At 41.0% G+C, this 18,076-nt stretch overlaps 2 protein-coding genes across 3 annotated transcripts; one reads left to right on the top strand and one right to left on the bottom strand.

The window, feature by feature from the left end:
• Positions 1 to 13: 13 nt before the first annotated feature.
• LOC127777253 (pentatricopeptide repeat-containing protein At5g65560-like) lies at positions 14 to 4,920 on the bottom strand. Its single transcript, XM_052303824.1, has 5 exons — positions 1,571 to 4,920; positions 1,221 to 1,393; positions 902 to 1,120; positions 579 to 759; positions 14 to 331 (listed from the first exon to the last, which is right to left on the bottom strand). Exon 1 carries the CDS (start codon positions 4,695 to 4,697, stop codon positions 1,722 to 1,724), a length of 2,976 nt encoding a protein of 991 aa, XP_052159784.1. The 5' UTR covers positions 4,698 to 4,920; the 3' UTR covers positions 14 to 331; positions 579 to 759; positions 902 to 1,120; positions 1,221 to 1,393; positions 1,571 to 1,721.
• A 1,635-nt stretch (positions 4,921 to 6,555) lies between these two features.
• Positions 6,556 to 17,467, top strand: LOC127776553 (probable cadmium/zinc-transporting ATPase HMA1, chloroplastic). Of its 2 annotated transcripts, none has more exons than XM_052302968.1 (13): positions 6,556 to 7,131; positions 10,235 to 10,385; positions 10,609 to 10,793; positions 11,000 to 11,146; positions 11,784 to 11,979; positions 12,222 to 12,334; positions 12,756 to 12,997; positions 13,577 to 13,682; positions 13,870 to 14,034; positions 14,644 to 14,860; positions 16,009 to 16,196; positions 16,291 to 16,377; positions 17,117 to 17,467. In XM_052302968.1, exons 1-13 carry the CDS (start codon positions 6,670 to 6,672, stop codon positions 17,294 to 17,296), a joined length of 2,439 nt encoding a protein of 812 aa, XP_052158928.1. In that variant the 5' UTR covers positions 6,556 to 6,669; the 3' UTR covers positions 17,297 to 17,467. The 2 variants fall into 2 exon arrangements, with proteins under 2 accessions (XP_052158928.1, XP_052158927.1); XM_052302967.1 differs by lacking the exon at positions 6,556 to 7,131 and adding an exon at positions 9,051 to 9,590.
• The last annotated feature ends 609 nt before the right edge of the window (positions 17,468 to 18,076 follow it).

The following is an 18,076-nucleotide window of genomic DNA, read 5'->3' as shown; positions in this document are numbered from 1 at the left end:
AAATCGTCACAGCAGAAGATCGTGACGCTTCAGATCGACAATATATATCAATTAGATTAGCGTGCGGGAAGAAGTCACAACAATGATTTATTCATCAATTATTAATACAAAGTTCATCACAAAAGTATTAACCCCTTAAAAAGCAATACGGTTTGAAGAAATAAAAGAATGGGCTATAATACGAGGGAAAAATGCTAAGAAATTTATCTATTTACGTAGGCATCATTGTTTACAGTAAATATAACCTATCATCCTATCTAACACGTATTTTAGTTCTTTCAAGTCAATCGTTGTATTGTTGCACCAGCTTTTATGGCTCCACGATGTGACCCTACAAAGATAGATAGACCGTCAGAGAAATATTAAAGCGAGAGAGAACTGTGTGGCTGCTACTGAGCTATACAGCAAATATTGCAATTGAACTAAATGCAAAGGGAGCGATCGACAGGTAAATTCAATTAAAAAAACTGATGATCCATAAATTGGTTGATGGGTCTGATACTGATTACCCAGCAGCTTACTGTGAATCAACTACACACTGAAATGGTTGACAATGGAAGCCAGTAATGAAAACTCACCAGCTGGTCTACCGAATAGAGTGCAGGCGTTCAGCCAGTCGATAATATGAAGCCATCCGAGTCGAACCAGGGGAGCTTACGTGGTGATTTCTTGAAGATAGAAACACAGCTCAATGTAGGCATAAAATGATCACAGCAGTTTTATACAGTTCCAATGTGACATGATGCAAAGTTGAAATATCTGCAGGAAAAGATAACTGAAAGATTGAGGCAACAAAATAGAAGTAACCGCATTCATAGACTTGACAGGCTTTCTAAAATCACCAAATGCATTAAGCAAGTAAACACATGGTCTATGGACTGGAGAAGACATAAGCACATACCTCTCAACTGCAATGAAGAAGTGCCTTTCATTTGACCAGGATTTAGTACGTACATTTCGTTTCTGATGAACCAGTTAGATTGACCAACATGTGTTGGGATTAAACTGGCCAAACAACACCCTTACTGTGTTGGACTTTTAATGTCGGTTTTGCACACTGAAATGCTATGAGCAATTTGCCCATGTACCTCAGTACCATCAGAATTGCAGTTAAATTATCCTGGCAAAAAATGGGGACATCCATTTAATAGCTAATAGCTTGATGGAGGTTTTGCACAATAATTATTATTTGATGATGTATGTTTGATTTCTTTACTCACCCTTAACTACCAAGGTTAGTGGTGATGGAAGTAGTTTGGTTTCCTTGTCTTTAGACTTGCTCTCGGGCAGAACACTGATTTCCTTGCTTTTAAATGAGAACCAAATTAGCTCTCCTCTCCAAGCAAGGAGTTCCTAGCCCACTAGGAAGGCTATCCAAAAAATCAAACATGACCTACATTCACCAAATTGGTGAGAGTTGAAAAATCTTAGCTTAAACTAACACGGAGTATGTTCTTGAGGTGAAAAGGAGAGCCATTATGCTATAAAACAGGGCTAATCAGATCCTTTTGGGATTTTTAATCTGTGTAGTACAGTCAACATTCTGTAGCTGATTTGCTGGGGCACTTACCAGGTTCCATTGGATTTGCAAGTTCCATATGAAAGCTGCATCAAGAATGCTGAGTCGGGCTCACAACAATCATGTGATTAACTCAACTGCTCACCAAGGAAAAGAATTGCCAGTGAAATTAAACATCTATCAGCTTGAAAGACAGCATTAGTCACCTAGCTTCTTCTCTGACTTCACTAACAAGGCTACTGGATACTTCATGCATTTTATTTGTCACCAATGCATATGTTTGAGAACTAATGCAACAGTATCTTTTCTCCATAATGGACAGCATCTGGAAACATATATCAACATAGCCAGCTTTGAGCAAACCATCATTTAGAATTTTCCATGCAACCTCATCATGATTATAGCCCAGTTCAAGCAAGTCACAGAACAGAGATTTAACCTTCTCAAAGTCTCCTTCATTACAAAGGCCTACCACAAGAAGCCTGTAGGACTCGAGTTGAGGTTGAAAGCCACATTCTGACATGATGCTAACAAACGACAAAGCCTTTTCAAAGAACTTGGTATCGCAACAGCACTTGATAAGCAATGTGTATATGTCTTCATTGGGAGATAGACCTTTTCCGCACATATGATCTAGAAGAAGGCATGCTTCTTCAAGACGTCCAGCTTTGCAGAATCCTGCAATGAGAGAACTGTATGTCGTTACGGTGGGATTTAGTCCATGCTTCACCATCCTTTCAAGAAGTTGCCAGGTAATATCCAACTCTATCAAGTTCCACATGCCAGAAGTATCTACAGAACGAACATAAGCCAGATTGCCCTTTAGAAGATGCTTGAGCAAAAGACAATAGGTCCAGTAATTTGGCTCACATGATGCACCCACCATGCGCTTCAGAGTAGAAAATGCACGATCTATATACCCCATATGCCCACAGCCATCAATGAATATGTTGTAGGTCACCACATCAGGGGCAACACCTTCTCTTTCCATTTTCAAGATTAAATCCTCAGCATCCTCCAGTCGACCTTCCTTGCAGTATGAGTTAATGAATACAGTATATGTGGTAGCACTAGGCTTATGTCCTGATGAAGTCATTTCATTGTACATCCTTTTAGCATGGTCATGCTTTCCTTCCCTGAGCATTTCATCAATTAGTATTGTGTAGGCAAAAATGGTACACTTTATTCCCCTGAGAGACATCTGATCCAGTATTGGCAGAGTTTCATTCAGCCTTTTTTGTTTGCATAAAGCATGCAGCAGTACACTGTACGTGTATGAATCTGGTGTGCAACCCTCATCAATCATCCTCTCTATAAGGGTCGCAGCAAAGTCAGTATTGCCTGCCTTACTGAAACCATCAATTAAAGTAGTATAGTATACCTTTGTTAGAGCTACTCCTTTTCTAACAATAAATGAATAAGCTTCTTCAGCTCTTCCAGCTTTACACAGTGCATCAGTTAACACAGCATATGCATGCTCATCAGGCTTCAAACCATTCTGCTCCATCATTTCAAATAACCTCAAAGCATTATCGAAATCATGTTCATCGCACTGACCTTGAAGTAAAATGGTGTAGGTGATAACATTAGGAATTATCCCGTCTTTTTGCATCTTAGTTAATAGAGCCATTGCCTTATGTAGTTTCTTATCCTTAACTAACCCATACATCAGAGAATTGTAGGTCCAGGCATTTGGCTGGCAACCATCACGTTCCATCATCTTCAAGACCTCTAGCGCAATATCAACCTTCCCACTCTTGCAATACCCATCAATTATAGATGTGTAGGTGATGACATTTGGGACTAAACCATTTGCAGAAATTTCGTTCAACAGTTCTTTAGCCTCTTTTAGCCTATCCTTCTTAATGAGGCTATTTATCAGCTTTCCAAAAACTTGTAAATCAAGTTTACACTTGCTTGACATCATCTTATTCTTCATCCTGAGTGCATCATCAAATTTTTCAGCCATGCAATACCCATTGATCAAGTTAGTGAATGTAACAACTGTAGGTGTAAAACCTTCCTTAACAGCATTATTCAGCAATTCTTCAGCTTCTTCTGTCTTTTGGTCACATAGGCCATAAATCAAAGTGTTGTATGTCCAATCATCTGGGTGGCAGCCATTTTTTTCCATCAGCTCCTTAATCTTCAATGCATCATTCATCCTACCTAACTTAGAGTACCCAACAATCATTGCATTGTATGTCATAACACTTGGAACAACACCATTCTGGGGCATTGCATCAAACAACAACCTGGCATCGCCAACCCTACCTGACTTGCAAAGTCCGCTGATCAAGAATGTAAAAGCACGCACATTTGAAGAGCAGCCATCTCTCTTCATCATCAAGAACAGCACAAGTGCCTCCCTTACACATTTAGCCTCACAGAGCCCCTGAATTAAAATGGTGTAGGAGTACTCATTTCTCTGGCAACCCATCAGCGGCATCATCAGGAATAGCCAGCAAGCCTTCCTCAATTCACCTGTTCGGCAGTAACCCAACACCAATGCATTACATGTGAACGTCTCTGGTTCCAACCCACCCTCCAGCAACAGCCTGAAATACCGGTGCGCTGTGGTGAGATCACCTTCCTTGCAGTATGACTTAATCATGGTATTGTACGTCACTGTGTCCGGCAACAGACCATCCTGAACAAGCTGCGAGTACACCCTCCCCATATACTCCGTCATGTCGAACCGCGCCAGCGATCGAAGGGCGAAGTTGTAGCACTTCGGGGACAGCGCAAGGCGCGCGCTACCCGTTCGACGGATTGCCTGAATGGCGTCGGCCGAGACGCGCATGTCCTCCGCGGTGTCGGAGCAATTGAGCATGGACACGACGAGCCTCTCGTACTGCGCGGGGGCGCGTCGGCGCGACAGGAGGTGGAGGAGCGCCGCGTGGGAGTCGGCGGTGTGGCGGAACCCATCGCGGCGGGCGAGCCACTCGAAGAAGGCGAGGGCGGTGGCGGGCTCGGGGGCGGTGGAGTCCGCGCGGAAGAGGTCGGCGACGTGCGCGGCGGTGACGGAGGGGGCGAGGCGCTTGTACGCGCGGCCCTTGTTCCAGCGACGGGTGGAGAGGATGCGGCCGAGCTCCGCGACGACGTCCGGGGTGGAGGTGGATGGAGCGGCGGCGGCGGAGGAGGTGGCGAACGGGGCCAGGGGCGGGAGGCGGCGCATGGTGGGGGCGGCGGGGTTTAGGGTTTTGCGGCGGCGGCGGCGGGGAGGGGAGGAGGAGGCATTCGATTGTGGGGGTTAGCGGGGGGTTTAGCCGCGGCGGCGGCACGGAGGAGGAGATGGTGGCGATGCCCCCATTGGGACTTGGGGTTTTCCGGTTCTCTCTTTCTTTCCCCTTTGGCTCTGTTTCGGCACTCGTTTTGCGGAGAACGCATAACTCTTTTGACTCTTTTTTAAGCCTATTAATTAACTTTTTTTTTTACTCCCTCCATTTCAAAATATTTGACACCGTTGACTTTTTAGCATGTGTTTGACCATTCGTCTTATTAAAAAATTTAAGTAATTATTTATTATTTTCATATCATTTGATTCATTATTAAATATACTTTCATGTACATATATAGTTTTACATATTTCACAAATTTTTTTAATAAGACGAACGGTCAAACATGTGCTAAAAAGTCAACGGTGTCAAACATTTTGAAACAGAGGGAGTATATAAGAACATTGGGAGGGGTTTGTTTTAAAAGTTTTTCTTTACAGGTCGAATGTGTCCAACGCCTAATATGTAAAACCAAATTAAATATCATACTCCCTATTTGAAGTGAATATAATGGTGAACTAAAATATCTTAGATTGTTGCAATAGATATGAGCATATGAGTAACTCCAAACGACTAACTCCGATATCGACTAACTCCAATCCAGTACTCCCTCCATACTCGTAAAGAAAGTTTAAGTCAAACCTTGGGAATATAAATCATTAATAACTTTCAAGTTGTTGAGTTTGACAATGTAAAAATTATATGAATAGATTTGTCTTGAAAAATATTTTCATAAAAGTATACATATATCACTTTTCAATGAATATTTTTTATAGAAACAAGAAGTTAAAGTTGTGTTTTGGAGACCGTGTCGATGTCCTAGACGACTTCCTTTATGAGTATGGAGGGAGTATGTGTAAAAGCAAAAGAACACATATCACTAAACGAATTAATAACATGTATCTTAAATTTAGCGTCTCGATTAGCGCACAAGCCGTTCTAGTCGATTATTGAGGACACCACATACAAGTAAATACTAAAACCTCACTTGCCTCACACGAGAGATGGAATCTCAAGTCCATGGTGATATTTGGATGGCAACATCTTGAGTGAAGAAAGTTGTGGTTGTTCATAAGTTCTTTATAACAACTCATTTTGCAACGAATTTTTGGGAGTTGATGCAACGAAAAGAAATGTAAAATGGGATGCAAAACAGTGAGCCCGATGTGATAGAGACAAAGTACATACCCTTTCACAAACTACCTCTATAAGCACGCTCGTTCCTATGAACGTACACACACATACTCTCCTATGAACGTACACACACATACTCTGTTTCTATAAACACCACACATCGTTGAAAGGATAATTAATCGTAAATACAAGTTCTCGTGTGAATTCTACGATTTGAATCTAGGTGAGCTAGTTCACCATAAATAATCTAACCAATTGAACTAACTAATTTTTATTCGAGATAAGGGAAGAAATGACATTATACCGAAAATCTTTGGTTAAGAGTGGTATTTTATCGGATGCCGTTCGTGAAGTGGCATTCTAGCTTAAACACATAGCACTTGGTTGGATCGCGTAATCCCAATTTTCTGGCAGCAACTATAGCAAGTCTTGTTTTCTCTGTCCTGTTCTGCTACTTCGGGGAAACTATAGTCATGGTTCGACACTGTGACGACACCATTATGCCAGACAAACCCGAATTTCCGTCGTCGTCGTCGCCATCGCGGCATCGCCGGGAGCCGCCGCCTCCACCACGCGCGCCTCCCGGTACAAAAAGGCCCAATCCGAGTGGCCCGAGAGTTGTGCGTGCATGTGCCGGTGTCGTTCGTAAGTTCGTCGCGCGCGCGCAGCAGCAGCACGTACGATCGCAACGCTGTCCTCGCCGTGGCAACGCGCGATCCACCGCAGCGCCCGCGCGCGATGCAGCTCCGCTTCGCCACAGTGTCGCCGCCCCCGCCGCCGCTCCCGCTCTCCACCCACCGTCCGTTCCCCCACCTCCGCCACCACCGGTGTCCCCGCAGATCACCGCCTCCAGCCACGAAGTCGTCTCCGCTCCTCCGCGCGCGTCGCTCGTTGCCCTTCACGCCCCGCGCCCACGGCGATCACCACCACGGCCACTGCCACTGCCACCACCACCACAACGATCGCCACAAGGTGGGCGTGCACGGGCACGGAGCAGGAGGCGGGGGCGCGGCGGTCATGCGCGTGGCGAGGGCGATCGGGTGGGCCGACGTCGCGGACGCGCTGCGCGAGCACCTGCAGGTCAGCTGCATCTCCATCGGCCTCCTCCTGGTCGCCGCCGCGTGCCCGCACATGGCGGCGCTCAACTTCTCCAAGCGTTTGCAGGCAACGGCCATCGCCATCGCCTTGCCTCTCGTCGGGGTAAATCTAAGCTCTGCTGCTTTAGTTTTGAAGCCATTGTTGTCTTGTTGACTGTAGTTAATTAACTACAATACCTACGAGCAAGCTAAAGCAATGCTCGTAGTTGCTTAATTTGCATTATTGTTCAAACCTTTTAGGATTGGAAGTATGCTTGGTGCTTACACCTTCAAGGTACAGAACCAAGCTTAATTTTCCAATCACTGATAAACTAATGATTACCTAATTTGAATCTTTTTTGGAAAGGGAAAATGAAGCCTCCTTTAGTACAGAGGAATTTCATGGGAATTTTGGAAGAAATGACCCATTTCCTGTGAAATCCTGTGAGCTTTCTACGTTTCAAAGCAGGCTTGAATGTACGTGGAGGGAAATAGAGACAAAGATACTTCCGCTAGTCTAGTTCTAAATTGACGTCTAAGATTTGGTTTAACTTTCAAAACTTTGGTCATCAATAATTTCTCAATGTTTAGTTTATACTCTCTCCGTTATTCTCTCCGTTATAGAATAAGATCATTTCTTGCCTCTCCTATATTTCCTAAAATAAGTTTACTTTTAGCAATCATTGCATTGAGTTATAGTTTATGAAGATAAAAGATAAATGGATTGGAAGTAGATAAAGTTAAAAAATAGTTACATTGAGATTTGATAAAGTGGAGATATTATAGTGTTTTTTTTATGTGAGGGGTGGTGAAAAGTAACTTATTTTAGGATGGAGTGAGTGTAAAAATAGTGTATGTATATTTGATTTGAAAAGGTACAATTGAAACATCATTTTATTAACTCTTTCTAATTGTATAAAAATGATGACCCAATTTTTAAAAATTAACGGAATATTATCATAAATAAAAATATCGATGACAAGAGGGAATATATTGCTTTTGAAGGGAATATATATATTGTTTGAACTAACAAGTAAAAAAAATTATATTAAAACTTCTTGTGGAAAAAATGATACCAGTAATTATTGTTTTTCAAAATGATGGATATACACTTTTCACAGACTTTTTATGAATAGCTAGAAAATAATGATGAAATGTGCATATTAAAAACCTTGTGGATTGCCAAAACCACAAGGGAAAGAAATAGAGGTAAAAAAAGCTACATTATGAATAGCGAGGCTGATCGGTAGTGATTGATGTCGTAGATGTTATGGTTGTGATAACTCCAAGCTGTTGCCCTTCGGCAGCCATTTTCAATGGCCACAACCACATTCGCTGTGACAGCCAGCAGAAGCGAACAACCTTAGTATTGCTAGATCTGGCATTCTTAGGGAAAAATATTATTTTGTTTGAGCCAACTTGGTCCATTTAAAACTCATGATTGTTAAACACACGGGAATAGGAAAAACGTAGGAATAGAATACCATGTTTATTGGATTCCTACTGGATTTAAAATCACAGGAAAGTTTCAAAACTATTGTTTGATAGTCACACATGAAAAATGTTCAATTCAATACACGCGAAGAAGAAAACATAAGGTAAAACCTCATGTTAATTTTTCTCCAAAATTCTCTACAATAGTTTATTCTATAGGATTTTTTTAAAAAATGTTAGAAATCAATCTTTGTTTCAAAAGATATTACGGGCTTAGTTTTCATAGGGTATAAATCTTTTGGAACTTCTATATTTTTTCTTTGTTTCGAAGGAGCCTAAACCACGGGGAAACCATGCATCAACACCGTGACGCCACGGTTTGGTGAAGGGATCGCCGGGGCGTCCCGTCAACCGTCATCCGCCACACGCCCCCCCCCCCCCCCCCCCCCCCTGCGCCGGCACAAAACTCCAAGCCCAGCCGTGGACCATCCCTGCTGCTAAGCTCTCACCACAGCCACCAGTCCACGGCCTCCCCGCCTGCCTCGCCGCCGCAGCCGCCTCCCGCCCGCCGCAGCCGACGCCACGTGCGCGGTCCCCCCCCCCCCCCCCCCCCCCCACCTTCCACCGTTCCACGCCTCGCCGCCGACCCGTTCGGCGATGCAGCTCCTCACCGCCGCCTCCGCCTCCGCCTCCTCCGCCGCGGCGTCGCCGCCCTCCGCGCACCTCCTCCGCCTCTCGCGGCCCCCTCCCTTCCCCCACCTCCGCCGCCGCTGCGCTCCCCACCTCCCTTCCAAACCCCTCAACCTAGCCGCTAGGTCCCCTCTCCTCCTCGCGCGTCGCTCCTTGCCCTTCGCCCCCCGCGCCCACGGCGATCACCACCACGGCCACCACCACCACCACCATGGACACGGGCACAGTCATCATCATGGGCCGGAGGTGCACGGGAGTGGCGGGGGCGCGGCGGTCATGCGGGTGGCGAAGGCGATCGGTTGGGCGGACGTCGCCGACGCGCTGCGGGAGCACCTGCAACTCTGCTGCATCTCCCTCGGCCTCCTCCTGATTGCCGCCGCCTGCCCGCACATCCCAGTGCTCAACTCCGTCAGGCGTCTGCAGGATGCGCTAATCGCCGTAGCCTTCCCACTTGTCGGGGTAATTTCATGGGCTCTGCTCTTTTGTTGACCTTAAGTTCGGATTAGGAATAACCAGGAGCAATTTATAACTTGAAGTTGCAAAAGTAGTTCACGTGCTTGTGTCAAATTGTTACGTATTCGTAATGCTGATTTATTGTCTGAAAGTTGGAACCATAGGAGTGGGTTTGCAGTAAGTATCAAGCATATTCTCAGGATTTTTATCGATCACAGAAGCTTATGGAATACATTTCATGAAACTGAGTTTTATTATTTGAAATTTTACTCTTAAGATGTTTATTATTGCAAGTTCCTATTCACTTGGTACTCCTGAGCCCTGAGGTGCTTGTTCAAGTTCAAGGTAATAAAATCAATCAGTGTTGATTTTCACCAAAAGCTTCTGCTATGACACCTGTGTTACTTTTGTACTGGTTCAAGGCTTTGAGCGTGGTATCTCATCAAGCACATGTGCCAAGATTAGCACTAGAACAACATAATAGATACTTTGAACATTCAAAATTAAATACTGAGAAATTTGTGCCAGTTGTGATTTAGGGAGGGCAAGAAACTCTTCTATGTTTGTGTTCCTCCTTGACTGAGAACTACTCAACAATTCATGATTTTAGATGGAATACCTGTGTGACACTTTTGCTATCTACTTTGTAGGTTTCTGCAGCACTTGATGCTCTTGTAAATATTGCAGACGGAAAAATAAATATCCATGTCCTCATGGCCCTGGCAGCATTTGCGTCTATATTCATGGGAAACTCATTGGAGGGCGGTCTGCTTCTTGCAATGTTTAACTTAGCTCATATTGGTAAATGTGTTTGACAGACTTTGAAACATCTTATTTCATCTTTCTCTGAGCAATCAACGGAAGGCTGAGCCAGCCCGTTTTAACCTTATATTACATCAACAAAATGTTGCACAACACATAGTATTGTAGAGATAAGGGTGACAAACTTTGAAAGTTCTTCATGTTAGCATCTGTTTGTAACTTTGTGTACTCATCGGAAGTTTTCTGTTCTTATTGCTTACAGCTGAAGAACACTTTACAAGCAAGTCAATGATAGATGTGAGGGAACTGAAAGAAAATCATCCAGAATTTGCACTATTATTAGAAACATGTGGAGACCAGTCAGCACAGTTTGCAAATTTATGTTACACCAAGGTTCCTGTGCATGACCTGGAAGTGGGTTCTCATATTTTGGTTAGAGCGGGCGAGGTGTGTTGTTTTATCCAGCTTTTGTGTTCTATAATTCAGTTTTCCTTTGGTAACTTATGTTCTCTTATCGTTCAGGTTTTCTTTTTTCTTTTCCCCCTATCTAAGTGTAACAGTACTTCTTGCATTTTGTTTCATTTGATACTAGTCTTTTATTCTAGATTTTCCAAAATTTTATCTCATCATGGTGCAGTTTTTGTATTCTTTAGGCTGTGCCTGTTGATGGAGAAGTTTACCAAGGTTCATCGACAGTTACTATTGAACACCTTACTGGTGAAACAAAACCTCTGGAAAGGACAGTTGGGGATGCTATACCTGGTGGTGCCAGGAACTTGGAAGGAATGATGATTGTGAAGGTTGCATACCTTCAGTGAAGATAGAACAAATCTCTTCAACTTAGTGCTATTTCTTCATTTTGTCCTCTAGTTAGGGGTGGTAATGGGCTAGGGCCCACGGGCCCTTTCACAACCCACCTTAGCCCTTAAATATTTTTATCTAAAAAATCTATTAAATCTCAGCCCAACCTGTTTTAGACCAAGCCGTTACATTTTGTAGGCTAAAATGTTGGGTCCATTACCACCCCTTCCTCTAGTCCCTGTCTACTTCATTTTTTCTATCCTGGCTTTAATTATTGATTTCTTTGTGTTGAGTACTCAGAAAAATATAATCCTCTTATGGAGTTATGGTCGATGCACTCTTTAGTTGACTTTACATACTCTAGCAAACAATGGCAGATGGGCATATGATTCATGATTCTGTAATATTTTATGAAAAGAGAAGCAGATGCAAGCTAGCTTTAGCATTATTAAAAAAAACATTACATTTAATGTTTAGTAGTTACTTGTAACGAATTTGCTATTCTCTGATTCTCTCTCAAGTACAGTGGCAAGGCAGTGCAATAGATTATGATTGTCTTTTCCCCCATAATTTTACCTTGTCATCACATTGCAAGATGATTGTATTCATGCTTCTGTTCAACTATGTTTTCTGTAGGTCACCAAGTCGTGGGAGGATTCAACACTCAACAGAATCGTCCAGTTGACGGAAGAAGGCCAGCTAAACAAGCCCAAATTGCAAAGATGGCTAGATGAGTTTGGAGAGCACTATAGCAGAGTTGTTGTGGTCCTGTCTTTAGTTGTCGCACTTCTGGGACCATTACTCTTTAAGTGGCCCTTTTTTGGCAACTCAGGTATTTTTCTAATGTCACACTATGTGTTGTAGATGTCTTGTCACAGATATAATTGATCAAATCTGACTAGGTCCTTTGATAATTGTAGAATATGCTTTAGGTGGGAGCTATTCTTAATGATCTGGGTACTGAACCAATATGTTTAATTGTAGGAGAAAGAAGTTTGATGATCATGCAATTTGCACTGAACTGATTGATTTGACTATATGATCAAGCTTTCTGTGCACTGACATTTTCTTTAGTTTGTAGGGGCTCAATTTACCGTGGGCTAGGACTTATGGTTGCTGCATCTCCATGTGCATTGGCTGTAGCTCCATTAGCATATGCAACTGCGATCAGTTCTCTTGCAAGCAAGGTATTGTTTGAAAGTTTCCATCGTTTGAGTTCTACTGGCCATTTTTCTTCTTTCCATGCAAGAGAAAGCTTACTCAATTACTAAATTACATGAAGAATCTGGTATTTTTATTCGGAATTTTATTAGTCTACTAGGCTGCTTCTTTTCCTTTGCATTATCTATACTAGAGTTATGTGCACAAATCTTAGAAGAGATCAGGGGATATTAATTGGAATCATTTCTTGAAATGATTATTGCTGCATTGTAACCAATAGCAGGAAGATAGCCATTGTTGCTTTAAGTGCATGCTATGAAACCATGTTATGTTAGCAGTTTTCGCCAAAATATTTTTTAGTTCAATATGGCATGTCTGATGACCTTCTCCAAGAGTCTTCTGCATAGTAAAATTGTTCACAAACCTTTCTTTGGGGGTGATCTGTAGGGAATTTTGTTGAAAGGCGGACATGTGCTGGATGCTCTTTCTGCTTGTCAGTCTATTGCTTTTGACAAGACAGGAACATTAACAACAGGGAAGCTCATGTGCAAAGCTATCGAACCCATTCATGGGCATTCAGATGTGACAAATGATTTTAGTGATCAGGCTTGTTGTACTCCTAACTGTGAAAGTGAAGCTCTAGCTGTTGCTGCAGCTATGGAGAAGGGAACAACTCATCCTATTGGAAGGTGAGAGCATGGACAAAATTCTCATTGTCTGTCTTTTTGCTTATTTGATTTTTTTTATTTACGCTAGATGATGAAGTCATGTAGTAGTATATATTTAATTTTGCATGCTAATTGTAATAATACCATGGTTCATCACTAGTTGACCTCTTTTGATGCCATAACATTCGCATGAAGTATTTGCCAACACTTTGTGCTCATACAAATGGTCTTTGAAGTTTGACCAAAGTCATAGTGGTCCTTAGTGCTATTTTTTTGATAACGTCCTTAGTGCTATTTAACCAGTACCTAATTCATTGTATCTATCAACCTGAGATATGCTTACTTCAGATCAGCTTGATTAAATTGTCAACTTCTTTTTCAACGCTAGGCCTATGCCTGAAGTCTGATGCCACAACTTATTTGAAATCAGGTTTGCTAGGTTGAGACCAAATTTTTTTTTGCCACTATTTTAAGAATTATGTTGAGATTCTTAGGCCACTGTATGATTCTGTTTTTCATTTTTCTAATGTATGTTATGAATTTTGTAGAATGATGGATAATCTGACATACTAACTCACATCCTGATTGCATTATTCACAGGGCAGTTTTAGATCATTCTGTTGGGAAGGACCTCCCACTGGTTGCTGTAGAAAGCTTTGAGTGCTTACCTGGTAGAGGAGTTGTTGCTACTTTGAGCGGTGTAAAGGTAGATTATATAGTATATTCCAATCAGCTTAGTTATCTTGAAAATTGGACATAAAAAAGGGTCATGTAATGCAATGTAGTTTCATAGATTTGAAAACAAACAGCACTAGAATTTGTTTTTTAAATACAAATTATTGAGAAGATTGATCTTTAGTATGTTAGCTTGATACCTCATATATGTGTTACAGGCTGGAAACAATGAAGATGAACTTTCTAAGGCATCAATTGGTTCTGTGGAATACATTTCTTCGCTATACAGATCCAGTGGTGAATCTGAGCAGATAAAAGAGGCTGTAAAAGCTTCTGCATTTGGGCCTGAATTTGTCCAGGCTGCTCTAACAGTGGATAAAAAGGTGAGTTAATTACATTACAATCTTCTCATTTGTCAGCATACTTCTCCCTTTCTAAAATTATTTTTATGTTGTTCCACAGTAATCTGTCCAGATGTCTGCTGTAAATATAGGTGTATTATATAATTGCATAAATGCTAAAGTAATTCAACATGGTAGTTTAGGAGCTAAGGTGGATATGCCTTCAGCCTATCAAGTTCTGATGGTTTGCCTTTTTTTTTTTCTTTCGAGTGAATCTGAGATTAAAAACCAAATGTTCATATGTTTGCTGACTGTAAATTGTAATATGCATTTTTTTTTATAGAAAGTGATATATTTCAGTTGGTATCAAAGTGGCTAGGAGATCAATCATGAAATGCAACAGGAGTAAAATTAAATTTTAATAGACAACCAGGAGGTGCTGCTAGTCTTTATTGCTGCATACAAGTTCAAATATCTTGGTCATGTAACATGGAAATACAGACTGTTATTATCTAATGTCACTTCCGTTCACACTTTCATGCTCAGTTTCCTTGCAGATGAACCGTTTGCATTTTTTTTTATCACCATTTAGGTTATTTCATAAGTACTCTGCCATGCATTGTCCATCTGCTGATGAAAAATTCATTTCAGGTCACCCTTTTTCACTTTGAGGATGAACCCCGTTCTGGTGTATGTGAAGTTATATCTACCTTAAGAGACAAGGCTAAACTTCGCATCATGATGCTTACGGGAGATCATGAATCAAGTGCTCTAAGAGTTGCTAAAGCTGTTTGTATCGACGAAGTTCACTGCTGTTTAAAGCCAGAGGACAAGTTGAATAAAGTAAAAGCAGTTTCAAGGGAGGGAGGTAGGTCGATATCTTATGACTGCAAATTTTCAGTTAAATGGTTATATGACGGTATTTTTGCTAGTTTTTCAGTTGTTACTTAATTATGAACACATGTACTTTAGATGCTGACCACTTAAGGCTGTGTTCGGGAGGCCCGTGCACGGAAACAGGGGTGGACACAACCCGCTCCGGGGGGGGGGGGGGGGGGGGGGGGTGTGCAGAGTGGGCTCGGGTACACCCTAGGCCCCTACTGCCACGCACCCCGCTGCATGTGCTCCTGCTAGTTAGCGCCTCCAGCTGTCATGATCTTGGCAAACTTGCAGCTCATGTGCGGCAGGCAAGAGTCCACCAATCCGCTATACTTCGCCGTGTTCATGGAGCCGTGGACACTGTGGCCTCTAAATTTGAGGCTGGCAAATCAGGCACACGCAAGCTGCACTGCATATTATTTTCTTTTTTACTAGCAGTATTCCCTATACTAATGATAGTATGAATCAACCAATAAAGCACGTTTTAATCATGATAACATGGTGGCAAACACATATAAGAAACATATACATAAATCGATAGTTTTGTGCTAATTTTCACTAGCCCACTCCAAATTTTGATTCTCCGTTCACCACTGCATGGAAACCGGGGTTGCTTATTAGCACATGATTAATTAAATATTACTAAAAAACTCATAAATGGATTAATATGATTTTTACAGCAACTTTTCTATAGATTTTTGCAAAAAAAAACATACCGCTTAGTAGTTCAGAAAGCATGTGCGCGGGAAACAAGGAAGCGGAGGTTGGGAATGTGAACTTACGAACACAGTCTAATTGTACTGGCTACATTCTGCTTAATCCCCATCCCTTCTTGCTGCATGACTTGATCAATTGATTCCAATAGTTATCTGTTATTATTTGCATGTAGATATAACCTGTCAGCTGCAACCACAGAAATGTCTATAGAAGTCCATAACTAAACATTCTACATGTATAATTAAAGAATTAAATATTCGAAGCTTTCTGTGGTCGTACTTTGGATCAGCTGAACTGTGTATCCATCAGAATTTTTGACTTACAGCCATATATTACCTCTTGTGGTATTCATTTCATTATTTGGAGGGAATTATTTTTTTTTTCACTTCCTGGTTATGATTCATGTATACATGATTACAGGTGGAGGTCTAATAATGGTTGGTGATGGCATAAATGATGCACCAGCTCTTGCAGCTGCAACGGTTGGTATAGTTCTAGCCCAGCGTGCCAGTGCAACAGCGGTGGCTGTTGCAGATGTTCTTTTGTTGCAGGATAATATATGTGGGGTGCCATTTTGTATAGCTAAAGCTCGTCAAACAACTTCTTTGGTATTGTTTCTTGGGAGGCTTCATTCTAAAACATTTCTAACTATAGATACAATATATATTACTGGTTCTTATACTTTGTGATTCATCCTCACAGGTCAAGCAAAGTGTAGCTCTTGCATTGTCTTGTATTGTTTTTGCGGCACTTCCTTCTGTTTTGGGATTTCTTCCTCTTTGGTTGACGGTAAGTTAACTCTTGCTATCATCGGTTGTCACTGCATTTATGTTTCTAATAATTACAAATTTGACTTTTGCTTTAGTCTAGTGAAATTATTTATGACATGTTATGAACTCAAATTGTCGGGTTAACAAGAATAGTAAAAGGTAATCTAAAAAAAAAAAGGTAAAAGGCTACTTTTGATGTTGTTAGACGAGCATCATTACCTGAAATGCTACGCCTGGAGATAATTTGTAGATTTGTTTGGAATATTGGAAAGCAGCTGTCCAGTAATGTAATGTGAGTTTATGCACAATTATAAGCTTAACTGATATAAATATCTTAAGGTTGGACTCAACATATGAACCAGACTTTCTAGAATTGGCTGGTAATCTATCCAGTAGAGCATTTAATTTCATTAGGCGTGTGGGATGCGTTTAGTTTGAATATAGCACTACTTGGTTTTAGTTCTCCCAAATCCACTCATTGCCTATATCACAACGGAGCTTAGTAAAACAGATAAATAATTATTAACTGCTTATTGGTGGCCAATATTCTTACAATGTGTGACGACTCTGAGGATGGTTGCATTGGAAACGAGAAAGTACTGATTAAATTTCGATGGAGATATGAAAAATAATATTGATTACTTCGAGCCTTCAAGTTACTTGTGCTTGTCCACTGAAGTTCCATAGTATATTTTCATATTGCTTTTTGTTCTTTCGTAAATTGTTTCTGCAAATTCTTACTTTCGTGCAAATTTTAGGTGCTGCTTCACGAGGGAGGAACTCTTCTCGTTTGCTTGAACTCAATACGAGCACTTAACAGTCCGACATGGTCTTGGGTAGATGATATTCGGCAACTCATTAATAGCCTAAGAAAGTACATCTCGTCAAAGTTACAGAGTACTTCGTCAAACTATGTAGCTGATGCTGTTCCGTTGTAGATATTATGTACAGCAACAGTTTTCTGTCAGCTTTGTATGTATGGTACTGTTGGAATTTTGACGAGGAGTTCTAAGTTGTAACCAAATTTTTGTAGGATGTACATGTACTCGTATCACTATCGTGTAAAGAATTTTTTTTCAAGTTCTAACCTAGTTGTGGTACTTAGTTTATACTGAGTTGTTCCCTTCTCCGTTCCAAAGTTAAAATTTGCGATGGTAAAAAACTTCTAATTGATGGCCTATTCCTCTCTTGAGAGGGCATATCTCCTCATTTTTGTATGTTGTCAAAAAAAACCTTTTTTAAAAAAAAAATTAACAAGATAGAATATATCACTTTACAAATCTAAAATTTTAAAGGACGTGACTAACAGCTACCAGTATCTGGTTTGTCTTATCCAGAGACCATTCCGTCCAGTATATATCCCCTTTCAACTTAAAAAATACAATAGTGTGTGTCTTTTTTAAACCGCTTTAATAACTTATATATTTTAAATCATATATTATTTTTAAGACCTGTTTGCATAATTGTACTCCACTTAAAATATGTGATAAAACGAGATTCATATTAAATATATTCAAACATTTTATTAATTTAAAAGTAATTTATTACATGTTAGGAAGTAATTTCCATGTTATCAGGAAGTAACTTTACATCTTATACATGATTACTTTTCATTAGTTACTCCATCAATATTATTTACAATCCATCAAAGGTTTTATCTTCTTTTCTCATACTACATCTTTACCTATTATAAAAGTTTAAGATGATTTTGTCAAAGA

Source organism: Oryza glaberrima, chromosome 6, assembly GCF_000147395.1.
Source record: "Oryza glaberrima chromosome 6, OglaRS2, whole genome shotgun sequence".
NCBI lineage: Eukaryota > Viridiplantae > Streptophyta > Magnoliopsida > Poales > Poaceae > Oryza > Oryza glaberrima.
The sequence above is the reverse complement of the archived record's forward strand: the minus strand, read 5'-3'. Positions and strand labels throughout refer to the sequence as shown.

Excerpts from the sequence above, each read along its gene's own strand:
- LOC127776553 (XM_052302967.1), top strand. The coding sequence starts at position 9,099 with ATGCAGCTCCTCACCGCCGCCTCCGCCTCCGCCTCCTCCGCCGCGGCG. Across the intron at positions 12,335-12,755 it reads TCAGTTCTCTTGCAAGCAAG|GGAATTTTGTTGAAAGGCGG; the intron begins GTATTGTTTGAA and ends GGTGATCTGTAG. Across the intron at positions 16,197-16,290 it reads CTCGTCAAACAACTTCTTTG|GTCAAGCAAAGTGTAGCTCT; the intron begins GTATTGTTTCTT and ends TCATCCTCACAG.
- LOC127777253 (XM_052303824.1), bottom strand. The coding sequence starts at position 4,697 with ATGCGCCGCCTCCCGCCCCTGGCCCCGTTCGCCACCTCCTCCGCCGCC.